Source organism: Heliangelus exortis, chromosome 1 (genome assembly GCF_036169615.1).
Source record: "Heliangelus exortis chromosome 1, bHelExo1.hap1, whole genome shotgun sequence".
Classification (NCBI taxonomy): Eukaryota; Metazoa; Chordata; class Aves; order Apodiformes; family Trochilidae; genus Heliangelus; species Heliangelus exortis.
The window spans coordinates 22,176,176-22,194,242 of record NC_092422.1 but is presented as its reverse complement, the minus strand read 5'-3'; the positions used below and the strand labels follow the sequence as shown (position 1 = coordinate 22,194,242).

Genomic DNA, 18,067 nt, shown 5'->3' with positions numbered 1-18,067 from the left:
ATGTACAAGAACTGTAAGAACTTGCTGTTTAGTTAGACTGGGGTTCTAAAAAGTTGTAATATCTGACATAGCTTTTATGCAATCCACCTTTTGATAACAGTAATATATATAGAGTGAAGATTTGCTGTTGTTACAGATTTTTAATAGATTGCTAGGTCATCACATTTGATGAAATAATATGGTGATGATGATGAATTGATGAAATAATAATGAGTCTTTTTTTATGTAACTAATGCATAGAACTTGAACATTATGGATGCAAATTCTAAGTATCTACTACTAGTGAGATGTTTGGTAACTACACAGCTGTAGTTTTAACATCCTGCTCTTCTAAGCATGAAATTTAAGTGAGAATTATTACAGAGAGTACATAATTTGGGTCTGATACCTGATCAGTTACAATCAGCTGTACAGCATTCTATGTTGGTGTAGGAAAAAATAGCTCTGGTTTTAGTGCTTCCTCTAAACTAATTTTTTTTGTTTGTTTTTATTAGTTTACTTCTGGAATTATCAAAAGTTTTCATCAGTCTTATCTTTGACAGATGATTTAGTGTTCCTATTTTTTTTCTGGAGGAGAAAAAACCAAAAAACCCCAATAATAATAAAAAAACCTAAACCGAACCACCCCAGACAGCACAAAATTCAACCCTAGGGTTTGCCTTCTGTAGAGTGAATTTTCTTTACAGTCCTAGTAAAAAACCTGGTCCTAGCAAAACCTAGGAGAGGCCCAGGTTTTGGATTTGTTCTGGACACAATGTTGCTAAGACAGGCTCCTTATCACCGAGTCAGGAGGCAGTGTCAAGGTCTACTGGGGTTCTCACAGCAGTGAGTAGGCTGGGGGATGCACAAGAAGCTGGGAGGGGATGGAGCTGGGACAGCTGACCCCAGCTGGCCAAAGGGATATTCCATACCATGTAACACCGTGCTCAGCATATAAAACCAGGGAAGGAGGAGGAAGGGGGGGATGTTTGGAGTGATGGTGTTCATTTTCCCAGGTTCCTGTTAGGCCTGATGGAGCTCTGCTTTCCTGGAGATGGACACCTGCCTGCCAATGGGAAGTAATGAAGGAATTCCTTGGGCTTTTTTTTTTGCTTGCTTTTGCTTCACCCATTAAACTGCCTGCGTCTCAACCCATGAGCTTTTTACTTTTACCCTTCTGATTCTCTCCACCATCACAGCAGAGGCGAGTGAGCAGCAGTTCTGTGGGGCTGAACTGGGGTTAAACCATGTCAACCTATGTAACACTTTTTTTTTCAATCTTTTCACTTAAATGATCTCCTGTGGTGAATTCTGTCTTCTGTTGTTGTATTCATGTCCTCTTTTTGGTTAAGTTTAATTTAGTTTGCCATGCTGTACTTTTTAAAGCTTTTTGTCTTTGAGAAGAAAGCCAAGATTTTGTCTTTTGTCATCTGTCTCTGGAAACCTTCTGCAGAGATGGTAGTTTCTTTGTTTCTCTGCCAGTAGATAGCTGAAAAACAGGCTTTGTGTAGTTGAGATAGGACTCACAACATTTACATTTGGATGCTTTGCATCTGTCTTTGCTGATATAATTTAGATTGTGTTGGTATTTTCTTCTTTGAGCTGACTAGTAGGATTCATTTTCAGTGATTTAGGGGTGAAAAAAAGTACTTTGGTGTTTTCACAGTCATGTGATACCTGCAGTAATTCAGCCTACTTCTTCCTTAGTTTTCTGGAATAAATGTTTTTCTACTCTGTGCTGGTACATGATAGAGATGAGATAACTGGGTATGTGTTGAGGATTGAGGGGTTTCCATACCAAAGAATGGAGATACATTACAATTCCCATTACAGTTCAATAAGAAGATATAGAGTTGAAATGCAGTTCATAAAATTAAATTTCAGGATGCAATTTAAAAGCAATCAGATGTTTCCTCTAAGTCAGATATGGGAATATTTCACTTCAGTGTTTCTACAGTGACACTTTCTCATGTCAACGTTTTATGTTCTCATCCTTTCAAAATAAAAGCAAGAGCAGAGATTAAAGCCCTTCAGTAATCATTTCCTAGGTGAGAAGCTACTTGTGTATCAATTAATTGCGTGGGCTTTTTCTTTCTTTTTGTAGGCTAATTGGTTGTAATTAGCTGTAAATCATGCTATGTTGAGTTCACATATGAAATATGTGAAAACATAGCTGGTCTTTTTAAGTATGTAGAAATAAAGGAGTAAGTAGCAAGAGTTGTCAAGAACAGATAATCTCAAATTTGGCTTTTTCTGTTGTAATGGAAAAGCAGCAAGTGGTGTTTGTAGCTTGGCATAGGCTGTCAGTGTCATCCTAGATCAAGGATAGTGGAAGTATTTAAATATTGCATCTGGAATGGGCCTTTGCAGTTTCCTTTTAGCTGATAATGCTGCTTCACTTTGCATGGGAAGTGCCCATTTAATGTGTTCCTTACTCCTGTACAGTGCTGTTGTAACAACATCATGTTGAGCCAAGTCAGAACATACTATATCCATGAAGTAATTTTTTTCAGTTTTACTTGCAGTCTTTTAGTGATGTTAAGTTTTGGGGGGTTTTTGTCTGTTTTTTGTTAGGTTTTGGTTTTTTTAGTTAACTGAATTCAACTTTTGTGGTCTATCAAACTGACATAAAAAAATGTTGTATAATTGTTGTATAAATCTGCTTGTCCCTTTAAAATATTTTCCTGATACTACCTCTGTAAGTATTCTAGGACTGAATGGAAACAGTAGAAAAATATTTTGTTAATTTTACAATAATATTGATATTTTATATATAAAATATTTGAATATGTGCTTGCATGTTGTCAAACTCCACTGATTTAAAAAAGCATGAATTCTTAAAGTGCTGACAGACTAGGGAGTGCTACTTTAATTGTCTGACTAAACATTTGCTTATTTCTAAGGGGTTTTATGGTATCATTTACCAAATCAATGTTAATCTAACTCTGTGATGGCCTAAATACAAAATCAGGAAATTTTTTAGGGATTAGGATCTGTCTTCTTTATGGACTGCATTTTAGGGCATGAGTGAATTCATAACCTCTCTAAAACCTCATTTCAATGTGCCTTTTCCTGGACAGAGCTTCTCAAGTGTAATTGAATAAGCCTGGAGAAGAGCAGATTGCAAGGGACAGGAGCTGAAAAATGGATTGTGAGGTGGCTCACAGAGTTTAATTTTTAAACATAGATCTTATTTCTCCTAAAATCAATTTTTAGATTCAATACTGTCAGATTCAATACTGTCCTGTATTTGAACTGGTTAGAGTATGTATACAGGAGGCAGTATGTTGTATCTGTATCTCTGGTTTTTATTTGGAAAGAAAAAAGTTGAGATTTTTAAGGTAATCATTAAGAGTTTTGTGTGTTTCTTCAATAGCTGTGAATTGGTGTTAGACAAATGATCTTTGCATTTGCCAGTGGATAATGTTTGGAGTGTTTCCCAGTCTGCTTCATGGGTTTCAGCCCAGCCTGCTGAAAGGTGCAAGGTGTGGAGTGTAAAGTGTGTTCAAGTGTTGCTGAGGGTTTTGTGAGAACTGATTGCTTCACATCCTCATACACAGCAGTGCTATGGTGTATTCAGAAGAAACTGAAAAACTGAGAAGGTGATCTTTTTCTGTCCCGTTATGGATTTCTGAAAGTGTTCCTTAAAATCTCATTTAGACTTGTCTTTGTGTCAACAGAAAATTGAGGAACACTGCTTCACAGCACACTACTCCAAAATTTATTGACTAGTGCAAAATTGACTACAGTTCTGTTTCTCCAGACTTCTCAAAGTAGCATATTTCTTGCCTACACTGGATGAATTTCAATCAGGTTGTCTTCATGCTTGAGCTGGAATCATCCAAATAACAGAACTGATGTCATCAAAATTGACAAGATGATTTACACATAACATAGGCATCTGTGTCCATCATGTTCTCTGCAAAAGACTAAGTGTTGACAGAACTTAAATAAAATGGATTCTGTGAACCTTCATGGGTGAGAAAGCTGATGATAAAGCTGCAGTTTCTTCTCTGCATTATAAGTGCATTCCCTTAAAATGGGTTCAGATGACTTACAGCGCTTCACTTAATCCTTTTTTTTTTTTTTTTTTTTTTAAACTCCTCCTTAACTTGCTTTTTGACACTGAGAAGTATTTAAGCTTTGCAGAGAGAACAGGATGGCTTTTCTCTGTCTGCTGGCATCTATCAGTACTTTATTAGTTTTTAGTTTTGTTTTTCTGTGTCTAGTGATCAAGTGTAATATTTGTGGCACCTAAATGAGGTTGAAAGCAGCTTTAGAGTTGTTTCATCTGTGCAGGATGTAGCTGGTTTTTTCTGAGCAGAGGTGTGTTCAATATATGTGTCTCAGGAGAAGACTCAGAGATTACTCAGATCTGATCTAGTAGCCAGAATTGAGTTCTAATCAATAAATTTAGATATGTAAAATATTTATTAAGTACAGATGGATGGACAGTCAGTATTATTTACTGCACTGTCGTATATGATACACAAATTATTGAGAAAGCTTACTGTATTTATCTTAAAGGTTGTGTTTATGCAAAAAATGTCACTTGCCAACCCATTGGTGTCTGGTACCAGGTAAGGGATCTCTCAGCCTTGAGGGGTAACCTTGAGTGGTGTCCCTGTGCAAGGGGAGGATCACTGTCCCCCAGCCAGCTGCTATGAAGGGAAAGCTCAACAGACCCTGGGGGCTGCAGGTATTTGTAGTGTAAAGTGATTAATTCATAGTCAGATTTTCTGCTGTGTTAATGCAGTTTTGGTCAACCCAGACTCATCAACTCAGTCTCAGCCAAACCATTCTGGGGGGTTATTGGTGCTGAGTTTTCTGATAACCTCACCCAACAGGATTAGCTGTGATTAGGCACCCTGGCTGAGCATCTGCCTGGGACAAAGTAAAGCTAAGTCATGAGGTACTCAGCAATGCACTTGGACTTACCAGGTGGAGAAGGTGAAGCCTGTCCCAGTAAATGCCATTTCATGTAAGTAGCACTACTGTAATTTTGATGTTAAAAACCCACCCCAGAGACTTTGGAGATTAATTATAATATAAACTTCTGAAAAAACATATACCTCATTGCAAAACGTCATATAGCATATAGAATTGTTTTTTAAACTTACTGGTTCTTCTATATTTGAATGACTGTAGCAATTATTTTTTTTAATCAAGCAAGCATCAGCTTAGATGTAAGCAAGAGCTGAAGCTTGTACAACTGCATATAACACTCTTCTGGTTTTGCCATTTTACAGCAAAGTGCAAATAACTTCTTTAGATTATTTGTGTTTCATGTTCTGTGTCAGCAATCACAAAAGTGCATTTATTTCTCCAGTAAAGAGCATCACCTGAGCACTGACTCTCAGTGCTATTCTGAGCAGTCGGTTACAACCCTGAAGCCACATGTAGCAGAGTTATAGCAAGAAGCTTTTAATATTGCTTAAAGTAAGGTGAGACATTGCAGAATGTTGTTACAGAAGGAATTCCTATTTCAACAAAAATACTGTTACATTTTTTCAGACCTGTTTTTTATGAATACTTTTTTAAAAATGTATCATATAGAGCAAAACTTAAATGTCAACTGAAATGGCACCTTTTAATTTTCCTTTCTGCTTGTGTTGTATGTGTTTAAAAACAACTCACTAGTGGATGTCTCTGTAAAGAAAAGAAATCTATCTCCATGCTGGTTCATTAATTTTCTTGGTATTTGTGTGCTGTATGGTTTTGCAGTAAGGGAAACTCTTTATAAGACATGTAGGTGAACTAAAAGAGGAAGAACTAAGATAAAATTGAAGAAAACCTGTAGACAACTTGCTTCATTAAATGCAAAAACTTGAACATGAGACTGGATCTACCCAAAGCAGGAAAGTTTTAGCTGTCATCATGGAGCATTAGTGTGTTTCTTTGGGCTAATATTTTCTTAGAATCAGTTGGAAAACAGAAGTTGTCTGGAAAAGTAAAAAAATAAGAAATTTTATTATGCTGCATTTAGTAGCTTATAACTTTCTTTTTAGCTTTGGCACTTTCTGTAGGAAATCCAAACCTTTAGAAAAATAATTTTGCTGAACTCTAGAACCTCCATGCTGAGTAGGGAACATATTGTGAGCAGAACTTCAAGTGGGATTTGTCTTGGCTGACTTCAAACACATGCACTTAAACCATAGGATGCTGTATGGAAAGCACTGTGTGGCCTTAAATGCCAACATTTGAAGGAAATCCTTTTTCTTAGTTGGATGTCTCACCTGGGTACCATTATAGAGCAATAGAAATTGTTTTCCTACAAGATCTTTTCAGAGATCCATACCACTATTTGCAGCAATATCAAGGCACCAAGATTTTTTAAATCCTGTTTCAGTCCAGTAACTTTGTGGCTGTACCAAAGCCAAGATGGATGCTGAGGTGCTTCACACTCAGTGAATTAGGAGAGTTCCACTTTAAAATAATTTGTGAGACCAACAATGGATAAATTTAAGAATGAATAAAGGGTGAAGATATGTTTCCATAGGTGACCTTTAGGCCCTGGGTTGCTTACTAGTGAATCTGGTTTTCCCTCTGTATGCATACTCACCCTTTTTGGTTTTAATTTGTTTTGTTTTTTTAATTCTTTCAAGAATTTCAGAATACATAACTTAAAATAGCTTATGTTACATATGAGAGCCCAGAAAATAACTAATTGTACTCTATAATTCTTCTAGAATCTTTTCTTTTGTGTTATATAAAGTACCAACCGGAAGAAAGAGTTGCAGAAAAGCAAAGAATTACAGAAAAAGAGCAGAACTTTGGTATGAAGACTTATAAGTCACATTCAGCTTTGAAATCTCATCTTGGTCTGAAGAGTTGCATAGGGAGAAGTTAGATTTCTGAACTAGGTTTTTCTTTTCTGTGATCATTTCAGAGTCAGCTGGGTGATGGGCTAACGTGATTTCAGAGAAGTCTCTATTAGGACTGCTGTTAAAATAAGAAATAATTAATTAAGAATTAATAAGAAATGCATACCAAAAAGTTCAGATTCCAAAAAGAGATACAAAAATAATTGCAAATTACTGCCTACAACTGTTAATTTTTCTGTAATGTGTTATGTTGTTGCTAATAAAATGTGAAATATTTTTCCAAATGCATATGCATCCACACATAATATACTGAGCAGAAAATATCAGGGTTCCTGTAGTCACTGTACCTTTAAATTATTCAGATTTTTGGTTACTATGTTTTGAATTGGAGTCCAGATTATCTAAGAATAGTTCATTTAGTCATAATGGATGAAATTTTTTTATTATGTCCTTCACTTAGTACCTTTTTGATAGCGTAGAATTTAATGAAATTTTAAAATAGCAATAGCTCTTTAGTGTATATTATTCAAGCATCACTTAGACATTCAGAAACAGTCTTGCAATTTTAATACTTTTTGTAAAGCTAAGTTAATGAGGTGGCAGTTATATTTATTTAAGTTGGTTTTAATTGCTCAGGATTGTTTGGAATTACAAGGTGTACTTACAAGGTGTATCTATTCATTTTTTTGAAGGGTTTATTTGAGATTTTATCTATTTAAAATGCAAATGGTCTGTATTTGATCATCATATTAACCTATTCTTAGGTTAATAGATACTCTAATGAAAGTAACTGAAATAGATACTCTAATGTTCTTCACATTGAACACTGCAAATACATTATTACTGACATTATTTTTTTTTTTTACTTTTTTTTACATTTAGTTCTTTTTATTTTCATATAGGGAGACAATTTTAAACAACCATAGGCACCTATGGACAAATGGAAAGCAGAGGAAAAAGCAGAAAAGAAACAAAAAAATGAAAACAAGTCATACAGAAATTATGAAGCAAAAGTTAAGCAGAGCAGCTCATCATCCGATCACGGATGACCAGGACACATCAGAAAGTGAAGAGGATGGTTTGGAAGAAGAAGACAGCAAATCATTGTGTACCTTCAGTGAAGGTCCAGAGGATCCAGAAACAGTTTGTGAAGAGCAGCTTAATGGTAATGATGAAAACCTAAAAGAAGATGCAGTGGTTTCAAAAGAAAAGTTCTCAGTTGCTGCGTGTGAGTTCTCAACAATGTCAAACAGTGCACTGAAACATGAATTACCCACAGAAAGGGACAGGTCCCTTCTGGTAGATGTAAAACCTTGTTCTACTGAAATGCTAACCAAAAATGCATTTGGTGATGAGGAAACAAATCAGAGGCACCCAGAAAATCTTTGCAGAAGGAGTTTACTAAAAATAAGCAGTGGTAAAAATTCCTTCCAGGAAACAGAAAGTATCTCTGAAGGTTATAGCATGGCACTGTTAAGCACAGAAAACAAACTTGAATCATATCAAAATACACGTGAAGCTGACATGAAGGCTAAGCTGTTAAATGGTGAAGAAATCTCTCAGTCTTACAGTTCAAACATAGATAATAAAGTGCCTGATAATAACACTGAGGACAAAGGTGCATTAAAAGCAGAAGAGAATAGCTCTAATGCCTGGGCTTGTTTTTCAGTTAATTTACCTACTGAGCAATTGCAGCTGGGCTTTGACACACAAGTTTCTCTGTCATCTTGTTCTGAGGATAAATTAGTATGTGAACAAAGACCCCAGAAAATTAAGAAACCTAAACAGACTCTTAAGAACAGTCCAGAAGAGCTGAACTGCTGTTGGTCAACTGGAGAACTGAGAAAGGAAAACCATCAGGTAGCAATAACTGAGGAGGCTGGGGATACAATAAGCAGTGGTTCATTGGCATCTTCAGCTGGTGAAATGCACTTTGATTCCCTTGTGGAAGTCAGGAGCACCTTCAGGCTGCATTCAGGGGAAGGAAATGTTCCAAGAAATTGTGCTGCACCAGTTACATCAAAGAGGAAAGGATGCAGAAGAATTGTCAATTTAGCACCCAAGTTTAATCTACCAAGACAAATTGCTGCTACTTCGGAAGGGAGGAAGGAAGTCCCAGGAAAAAGTGGTGTTCCCAAAAACAGTGCTTTGAAAGTGGAACAAAAGAGCTTTGTAAGGAAGGACTGTGGAGAAGAACATGAGCTGAACTGTGCTTTCTGGGAATATCCTGCACCTCACAGTGGCACTGAAGCAACCTGTTCTGCACCTCCCCTGGGAGCAGATGCCTTGTTACATGATATTTCTTACCTTCATTTGGGACGATCTTCTATGCCAAAATATTCCTGCAGGGCTCGTGTAGTTTCCAGGATGAAGGGGGAAAAAGCTAGAACTTTTAAGCAACAACAGGGACTTGATGAAAAAGAGAGTGAAGAAGTTTCTTCAGAGGTTACAAACAGCCAGCCAGATATTTTGTCTTCTGTTAAAGTTGTTTCTGAATACCCAGAAGATTCTAATCTACTGGCGAGCTGTGGTGAAAATGTGCAGGAAGCAGATGACCCTGAGCCAGCAGAGGCCTCACAGCTTGAAGATAATAAAGATGTGAATATGAGATGGAGTTTTCTGGGACTTCCCTTATCATTAGGATTTGCTTTTCAACTTGTGCAACTCTTTGGTTCTCCAGGTCTTCCAGTGGGTAATACTCTTCTCACTACTTTTGTGTAAAAAAAGCAAAATAAAACTAAGAAAAATAAAAACCCTAACACCCTGCTCCCCAAACCTCAAAAAACTAACAAAATATCCCCCCAGAACAAACAAATCCCAAATCCCTATGGTTAAATACTCAGGTTTTTTGCAGGAACCAATTAACCAACTGTTAATCCTATTGAATAACACCTACTTTGGTGATTATTTTATTTATTTTTTTTTAACTAATAATGTTCTTCAGTATCTGCCAAAGGTGTCATTGGGTTTGGCATCATTATTTGTAGTTTCTTAAGGTACAAGTTTTCATGCTCCAAAGCATGAATCTTTTGTTGGTTTGATATACCTTGCCCAATAAGACTTTACTGTGTCAATCACAAAACTTAAATTAAAACCTGGTACAAAATGTTTTTTCTTACATAAAGGTTGTGTGGTGTTTTGTTTTGTTTTGTTTTGTTTTGTTTTTTTATAGTCCAGCTGGTTGATATAGTAGTATTCCTTTTTATTTATTTAGTAAAGTTTTCATAGACCCTTATGTAGCTTAAATAATTTGAACTTCTTTTTCAGAATCTAATTTAATTTAAAATTGACTATAAAACTTACAAATGCACTTTCTGATAGTGATTACCTTTTTTTTTAATCATGCATGATTAACAAGAGGTGTCAGTGTTGTATACTTGCCTTCCAGAGCTCCAGTTGCCAGATTTTTGTACTTTCAGTTTGCTAATTTTAAGTTAGCAGTAAGTTAGTAGTAGTTTTAAGTTAGAAGTATGATGAGCAGTCCTCAAAGGAGTTGTGTGTGAATGGCAGCCATGATTTACAAATGTACCACAGGCTGACATAACCCCCCAGAGCTGTCACCAGCAACCACAACAGGCATTAGTTTGGAAATTACTGTAGGACACAGCTCTGTGTACACCCCTGCTGAAAAAGCCACGTTCCCTGGTGTAGTTCTGAAACTTGTTTGGTCCAAATTCAGTCAGTGGAGAAACAGTAGCTTTGATTTGGCCAACAAATAGGATTAAAATCCACAGACTGGTTTTTCAGCATGTAGACATTTACACCTGTTTGTTTCAGTGGAATTTAAAGTTAAGCATGTATTTGCATGTGACAGCTTTAAGGTGACAACAGAGGAGCAGCTTCTGTCTGTTTATCTGCCCAAACTGACCTCAAGATTCATTGTTTTTATTGTAAAGGTCAATGGCAATGCCAGGGGTGTGAATTGCTGGCAGCATTATTTGGTGTGGTCCCCAAAGGACCTGCACTTCTGCTTTATCTAATTCTGACACCACATGCCAAAGAACTTGGCATTTAGAATCATAGAATCATAGAATCCTAGAATCATCTGGGTTGGAAGGGACCTCAGAGATCATCAAGTCCAACCCTTGATCCACTCCCGCTGCAGTTCCCAGCCCATGGCACTGAGTGCCACATCCAGTCTCTTTTTAAATATCTCCAGGGACAGAGAATCCACCACTTCCCAGGGCAGCCCATTCCAATGCCTGATCACCCTCTCAGTAAGGAAATTCTTTCTAATATCTAACCTAAATCTCCCCTGGCACAACTTAAGACTGTGTCCTCTTTAGAGCTGACACAGAGCAGGGAAGTACCATTGGTGTCCTCAGTTGTTGCATAAGAAGCATTTTTCTCCTTCAAACCTGGTGAGGCTTCATATTTGTGATCTTGAATTTCATCTTCTTTGAGGGAGCTGGCCATGACTTGAAATTGGGGATCTTCCAGGAGAAAACAAACAACAGAACAACAGGCACTCAGAAACCCTCAATAGGTTAGTGACCCAGATGGTGTTCTCTGAGTCAGTAGCAGCTGAAATTCTCTGGTGTTCAGATGAGTTGCCTTTGGAAATAACCTTTAAGATAACAAGCTCATCCCAATATCTCTCTCAGGCCCTACCAGCTTGTGATTTCTGTTTGTTGGTTTTTGGTTTAGGGGATTTTTCCATCAAAATTACAACTGGCATCAGCAGAAGGATGGACACATTTTCATTGGACTATAATTTTCCTACAATTTCAAAAACTTGTGCTTTTTGTGGCCTATTATATATTGATAGGCTACCATTTATTCATCTCCAGATTTCAGCTGTAGCTTTTTTACAACACTGACAATTGCAGTCTATTTTTATTGAAATTATTTGGGGGATATTGTTGGTAAATAAATACATTTTGTTATTAATAAATGAAAGATTTAGTTGATTGACTTGCTTCTGTGATTCCCATATAAGCATAGAGTGTGGTTTAGACTGTTTTCCTACAAAATCTGTTCTCAGTTTTAAACAGTGTTAGAGTTAAAATATTTTAGAAAATTTTAGTGATATTGCACCAATTTATATAATTAAACATTTTAAAATTTAAAGGTTGTTACTGAAGTTGCATTTTGTTTACTTTGTAGGCTAAAAACTTTGTTTTTCTTGTGTGTTTGTGTCTACTTTTGGGGGAGTATGTGGGGGAAGTGAAAGTATGGTTGGAAACCCTTTGCCAAAAAAAAAAGAAACCATATCTTCTCTGCCCTCCTCCCCCTCCCATGCCCTGGCCCTAGATTCTAGAAAACCTAAATCCTGACTTTGCTGCTGAATCATTTAAATATCTCCTAATTAAAATAAAAATAAAATTTAAAAAAACAAGTGTTTATATATAATGTGTGCAAAAATTGTAATTCAGTGATACGTTTTGGCTATGAAGAGACCTAAACACTCAACTGCAAAAAAATATTTTCTTCTGCAGAGTCCTTGTTGCCAGATGATTATATAGTTCCTCTTGACTGGAAAATTTCAAAGATGATCTATTTACTGTGGAAGACCTCTGTGGAGGTACGAATTTTAGGGGATTTTGGAAGGCTTTCCAATATTTCAGGTGTGAGGAGAAATCCTTCAGTTCATAGCAAGATGATGTTCATTGCTAATAAATTTGCTTTGGTTTTTACTACCCAAATGAGGAGGTAGATATTTCATATACTCTTTTAATAGTTCTAGAACTAGCTCCAGGCCACAGTAGGATTCAGATTTTGAAAGATCAGCTTCAGAAATGTATATGAAGTCATTGAAGGAGGAAAAAAAAACAACTTTTTCCTTGGTACTTGTGTCCTGACCTGGCCTATGTTAATTATGTAAAACCTACTGTCATCTTGTTGTTTTCCTTCTTATGTTTTTTTCCCCATCATCTGAGCAAATTTTATCTTCTGCTACCTGCAGTTTCTTGGTGGGTACTTCTGGAAAGAGTTGTAGCACAAAATTCATTCTAAGTGACTGACAGCAAATTAATTCTCCTTGTCAAGTCAAAAAGTGTTAGTTTATACATGCCTTCATTCCACTCTATGACTGTTGCTTTGTGAATGTTTCTTTTTATTTATGGAGCACTGTACTGTCTTGGAGTGGAAATGAGCAAAATCTTGTAAATATAGTGAAATAGCAATTCCAAAATCAAGCATGGACCTTGTTCTTTCCCAAAATACCAAAGTCTTTGGTCATGTATTTTCTTCTTTTTTCTGAACTACTGCTATCTCTTTTAGGAGAAACAGAAAACAAATGCATTGCAGAAAGGAAATGCTTTGGCTGGTAAGTGTATTCTGTGATACAAAAACTGAATAAAATACTATTTCTTCAGAAGATAAAGTAGTTGATGCTGGAGTGTGTTGAAGGTTTTCAGCACAAATGGATGATAAAAATCCTTGCACAAATGCACTAGGATGTGATAAATGAATCTTTGCCTCCATTGATTGCATACATAGCATGGCAGAGCTATGGTTGCTGTGAATCATCACTTTACATTTCCTGCAGCAAGTCCTCAGATTCCTTGCCTTTTAAAGCTTCCCGTATGGAATTAGTCAAATGCTTAGTTCAAGTTTACCCCTTCCAGATCAGAAGACCATTCAGCATGAAGAAGTCTTTCTTTAGAATTTATTTGTCTCAAAGGTTGAGCATGTTCAACCTGATGAAACTTAATGGTCACTAAAAATTGCCATAGAATCATAGAATCCTTGAATGGTTTGTGCTGGAAGGGGCCCTAAAGATCATGGACTTCCAGCCCCCCTGCAGGGACAGGGACAGGGACACCTCCCACTAGACCAGGTTGCTCAAACCCCATCCTCCCTGCTCTTGAACACGTCCAGGGATGAGGCATCCACAACCTCCCTGGGCAGCCCCTGCCAGTGTCTTGCCACCCTCATAGTGAAAAATGTCTTCCCAATGTCTTATCTAATTCTCCACTCTTTCAGCCTAAAGCCATTACCTCGTGTCCTATCACCCCAGCTTTCTTGTAGGCCCCCTTCAGGCACTGGAATGCTACCATCCTACTAAAAGTCACACACTGGAGCAGCCAGGAGGTATCAGGGTCCATGGGAAGCTTTGGACTTCTGCAAGTGTTAATTCCTGCAGTATGGAAGCTACAGGATAAGGTTGTTTTATTCCATGATTTCTATATTAGTTTAGCATAATTTCATAAGTTCTGTCATATGACATTCAAAATACTCAATAGTATCACCCTGGAAGATAATGGGATTTGATGTCTGAAATGGGAGAGGAGTTTCTCTATTTTAAAAAAGAGAAAAGGACACACTTGGAGTGGAGAGGGAGCATAGGAGTAGGAATACACACACACAAATATATATAATTTGCCTATCAGAGACAAACCCAAAAGATCCAGTTTATTTTGTAGGCCATTTAGGAGACAAAATCAAGAGTAGTCTGATGATATAAAAACTTGACTTAGAAATACTATATTCTGACATAATGTAGCAGATTATTTAATATCAGGTGCCTCCAGCTGCATTTGTAATTTTTTTTTTTCATTTTTAGATGGTACTGTTAGTCTTGAAGATCTAAATGAAAATTGCCAAGAGAACCATGACTCCTCTGAAGCACATGCAGACAGGGAGAAGTTTCAAGGCCAGACTGAGGAGAACACTGACTGTCAGGGTGCTGTGTTTCCTCAGTTGTGACTGAGCATCTTAAATTCTTCATGAAGAAAAAGGTAATCAGTCATACTTGTGAATGTGTTTTGTTCTTGTATTACACTTGGCCATCTAAAGAACATTGCTAGCTATAATTTTTAAGGTGTGTTTAATGTCACCTGACTGATTTGATCTTCGTTAGGGTTGAGGGTTGGCTCGGGTTTTGTGATTTTCTTTTCAGCCTGAATGGGGAAAAGAGAAAGCAGCCATTTTGTTTTTAAAGCTCTATGAATTTTCTTTCCCTGAAATCTGAAGCCTCTCTGGTGAGGTGCAATCATGAATGCCTAAGAGCTGGACTTTATTCCCAGTGTGATTACTGTGGTGATCTGTTGCAATTCACCTCATCTCACTCCTATTTTCCTCATCCTGTCAGGAGGGAGAGAAATGCTGATTCCTTTGAGGGTCTAAGTATGAAGAGCACTATAAAAGCAACAGAACAGCATTCCATTAAGTTCTGAAAAAGTGGCACTTGTAATTTTTCGTAGGTAATCAGCAGTGGAGGTTGAACATCTGAAATGAGTCAGGGAAAGCTCTGTTGGAGGGAGAGGATGAGGCAGTAGGGATCTGGATGGGTTTCAGAGGCTGGGGCTGTAGTCTGCTGCCTCAGATGAGCTGGTGGGATGCTCACTGCTGCCAAAAGCAGCCAAGGCCTTCTTCCAGCCCCACCCCAGCTATCAGCTCCAGCACTCTGGCTGATATGAAGGCTGTAATTTAACTTGATAACCCCACAAGAAACAAATGGATAGTTCTCTACTGGGCTGGCTGATGTAGATAAGCTTGTGTAAGGTCCAACTCATTGCCAGAATTGGAGCCAAGGGAGCACCTAGAGTTGTGCTGCAGGTGGTGCAGGGCTTCCCACTTGGGCAGCAGTCAGATCTGATACCAGGGAACACACATTGTGCAACCATACCTTCTGATGAAAGGCTGCTTGTAAGTTTATACAAATGTTAGGATGTAAAAAAAAAAAAAAAAAAAAAAAAAAATATATATATATATATATATATAAAAACCTATGTGGAAAGCAAAACGCACAACTCTTACTCACTGTCAGGCACAGGACACTGGGTAGCACAGATATTGTAGAAGTCCTCTGAAGTTTGGATGTGTCAGCACTGTAAAAAGCAGGTGAGTTTTTCTGGTCAATGGTGCCCCTGGTTTTGAGGGGCAAGGTTGTCTTTCCTCACCCCAAAATCATTCTCTTCTGGTTGCTGCTTATAGCAGACTTTCCAAAAATGATATCCCAGGGTGGTTGTAAAACTGCTGAAACATCTATAAATGTTAAAATGGATTTCATTGAATATCAGGGGGTAAAAAGGTAAGAAAACTGAGGCATTTCAACAGAAAGCTTTTTAAATCACAGAAAACAAATGGAAAGCTTGTATGATCATGTCAGTCCCTGTAGATATGCAAATAAACTAAGCATTAGTGGCCAAGTGCAACTTAATCTGTTAGGCAGATGATCATGCTTCTGTATTCATGTTGTGTAAGGGTGTTTCTGTTCAAATGGGAGGATGAACAGTGCTGGTGTTCCTCTGGGAAAACATGGGGTTAATCTCAAATTGTTGTATGAGCTCCTTATTGCAGCATTGGCAGCACATCAGCATTTGTTTTGGAGATTAAGCAAGAGACCCTAAGCTAAAAAATGCTGAGATGAGTGAAAACAGCATTATTTTTGGGCCCAGAAGTTCTCCTTAGACCAGGACTCCAGAGTGCCAGCTGCTATACAAATGCAGAACAAGAAGACAAAATCTGATGCCAGTCTCATCCAACGAATGGAGATGATCCAAAAGTTTTCCATCAGGACTACTGAGCTCAAATTATCCAAGAGCCATGCAGTCTGCAGGGCATGGGCAAAGGAAGGCAAAAGCAGGAACTTAGACCTGCCATGGGTTGGCTAGCATGGAAAAAATTATCTAAAAACCACAAAACAGTCTTTCAGCAGTGCCACAGAAAATAGAACCTCTAGAACCATGGCCAAACCTCTTCCAGCTGCTACTTTGATAAAATGGTTATTAAAATATATGTTCTCTTGTACTTTGACAGTTAACCATTAACTTCAAACAAAATTAAGCATGAAAAATTTTTCAGATTTATGACCAGAAAACCTCACCTGCCTTTTACAGCACTTACCAGGAAAACCTACCCCAAGATTTACTTAAGCAGAGAGTATAACTATCAGGGGAAATAAGAGCTTCCCAGAACAGGGTTTCTGGAGCTCACAGAAAAGAGTAACCGTCAGGTTACAGGCCACATCACATTAAATTCCTTACTTTGGAGACCTGTGGACATCCTAAGCAAATGTTACAGGGGAAAAAAACTGCAACATAACAAAACAATGATGTGTAGCTGTGCTGTAATAGTATTGGTTGAATGGCAATTCACTATAAAGTGTTTGTGCTGTGTAGAGAAAGAAAAAACTTCCACTGTGTTACTCTTCTTATTTTCAGCCTTGCAAGGCCCTTCCTGTCTCTAGTTTCAACATCCAAGTTTTCTTCTCTTCCTTTTCCATTCTCCTTGTGTTTTATTTTACTTTGCTTTACAGCATCTGCTTCCTCTCCATTTTTTTTCTTTTTTTAAAGAAATAACCAACAGCTGGGTATAAGAATGGAGGAGATCTTTTAAAAATATCAGACAGGTCAACTCTTCTCAGTCTGAGGGCTTGGAATTGCAGCCATTAGTCTTTCTGCAGTCTGCATTGATGTAGTATTTCACTAGAATCCTTTTTTTTTTTTTTTCTTACAGAAACTCTTCACTTTGATTCCACCATGGGAGGACTTTGGTTGGCCAGCAAGGATTTCAATAGTAAGGAATAACCTGGAAGAAAGTACCCACTGCAGTGTTTTGGTGTGAATCTTTGGCCATCTTCCCCCCAGAGCCCCTCAATATCAACTTCTCTATCCGTGCAATAAAAAACAAAATTGAAATAACAGTGTGTGTGGCAAAAGGTCACTTTCTGCAGTCATTTGGGATTCATGCCTTCTCAGCACATCCTTGAGTGTGGGACAGAGAGACTGAGAAGGGAAACCTTTAAGCAGAAAGGAGGCAGCTGTGGGCATGAGGTGTGAGCTTCAGGCTCTGGATTTGAGTTCATTTGTATCAGGATCCGTGATGCTGGGGAATGAATCATAGAATCATAGAATCCTAGGGGTTGGAAGGGACCTCGAAAGATCATCTAGTCCAACCCCCCCTGCCAGAGCAGGGCCCCCTAGAGTACATCGCCTAGGAACGTGTCCAGGGGGGTTTTGAATGTCTCCAGTGAAGGAGACTCCACAACCCCCCTGGGCAGCCTGTTCCAGGGCTCTGTCACCCTTACAGTAAAAAAATTTTTTCTGATATTCAACTTGAACCTCCTATACTCCAATTTACACCCATTACCCCTTGTCCTATCACTGGTCACCACTGAGAAAAGCCTAACTCCATCTCCCTGACACTCACCCCTTACATATTTGAAAACACTGATGAGGTCACCTCTCAGTCTCCTTTTCTCCAAACTAAAGAGACCCAGCTCCCTCAGCCTTTCCTCATAAGGGAGATGTTCCACTCCCTTAATCATCTCAGTAGCTCTGCGCTGGACTCTTTCAAGCACCTCCCTGTCCTTGAAC

General features: G+C 38.0%; 1 protein-coding gene across 17 annotated transcripts in view; it reads left to right on the top strand.

Annotated features, from left to right (window-relative positions):
* Positions 1–17,392, top strand: part of LOC139792975 (NEDD4-binding protein 2-like 2) — a 41,129-nt gene extending 23,737 nt beyond the window's left edge. For 5 of the 17 annotated variants that reach the window (XM_071736972.1, XM_071737019.1, XM_071737038.1 and 2 more), the window contains 6 exons: positions 6,669–6,755; positions 7,706–9,495; positions 12,242–12,327; positions 13,026–13,071; positions 14,311–14,485; positions 17,208–17,392. In XM_071736972.1, coding sequence (XP_071593073.1) covers positions 6,669–6,755; positions 7,706–9,495; positions 12,242–12,327; positions 13,026–13,071; positions 14,311–14,453 — 2,152 coding nt within the window. In that variant the 3' untranslated portion in view covers positions 14,454–14,485; positions 17,208–17,392. Of the gene's footprint in view, positions 1–6,668; positions 6,756–7,685; positions 9,496–12,241; positions 12,328–13,025; positions 13,072–14,310; positions 14,486–17,207 lie in introns of those variants that run through there. The other 12 variants (XR_011724474.1, XM_071737002.1, XM_071736979.1 and 9 more) reach the window with 9 other exon arrangements.
* Positions 17,393–18,067: the final 675 nt, after the last annotated feature.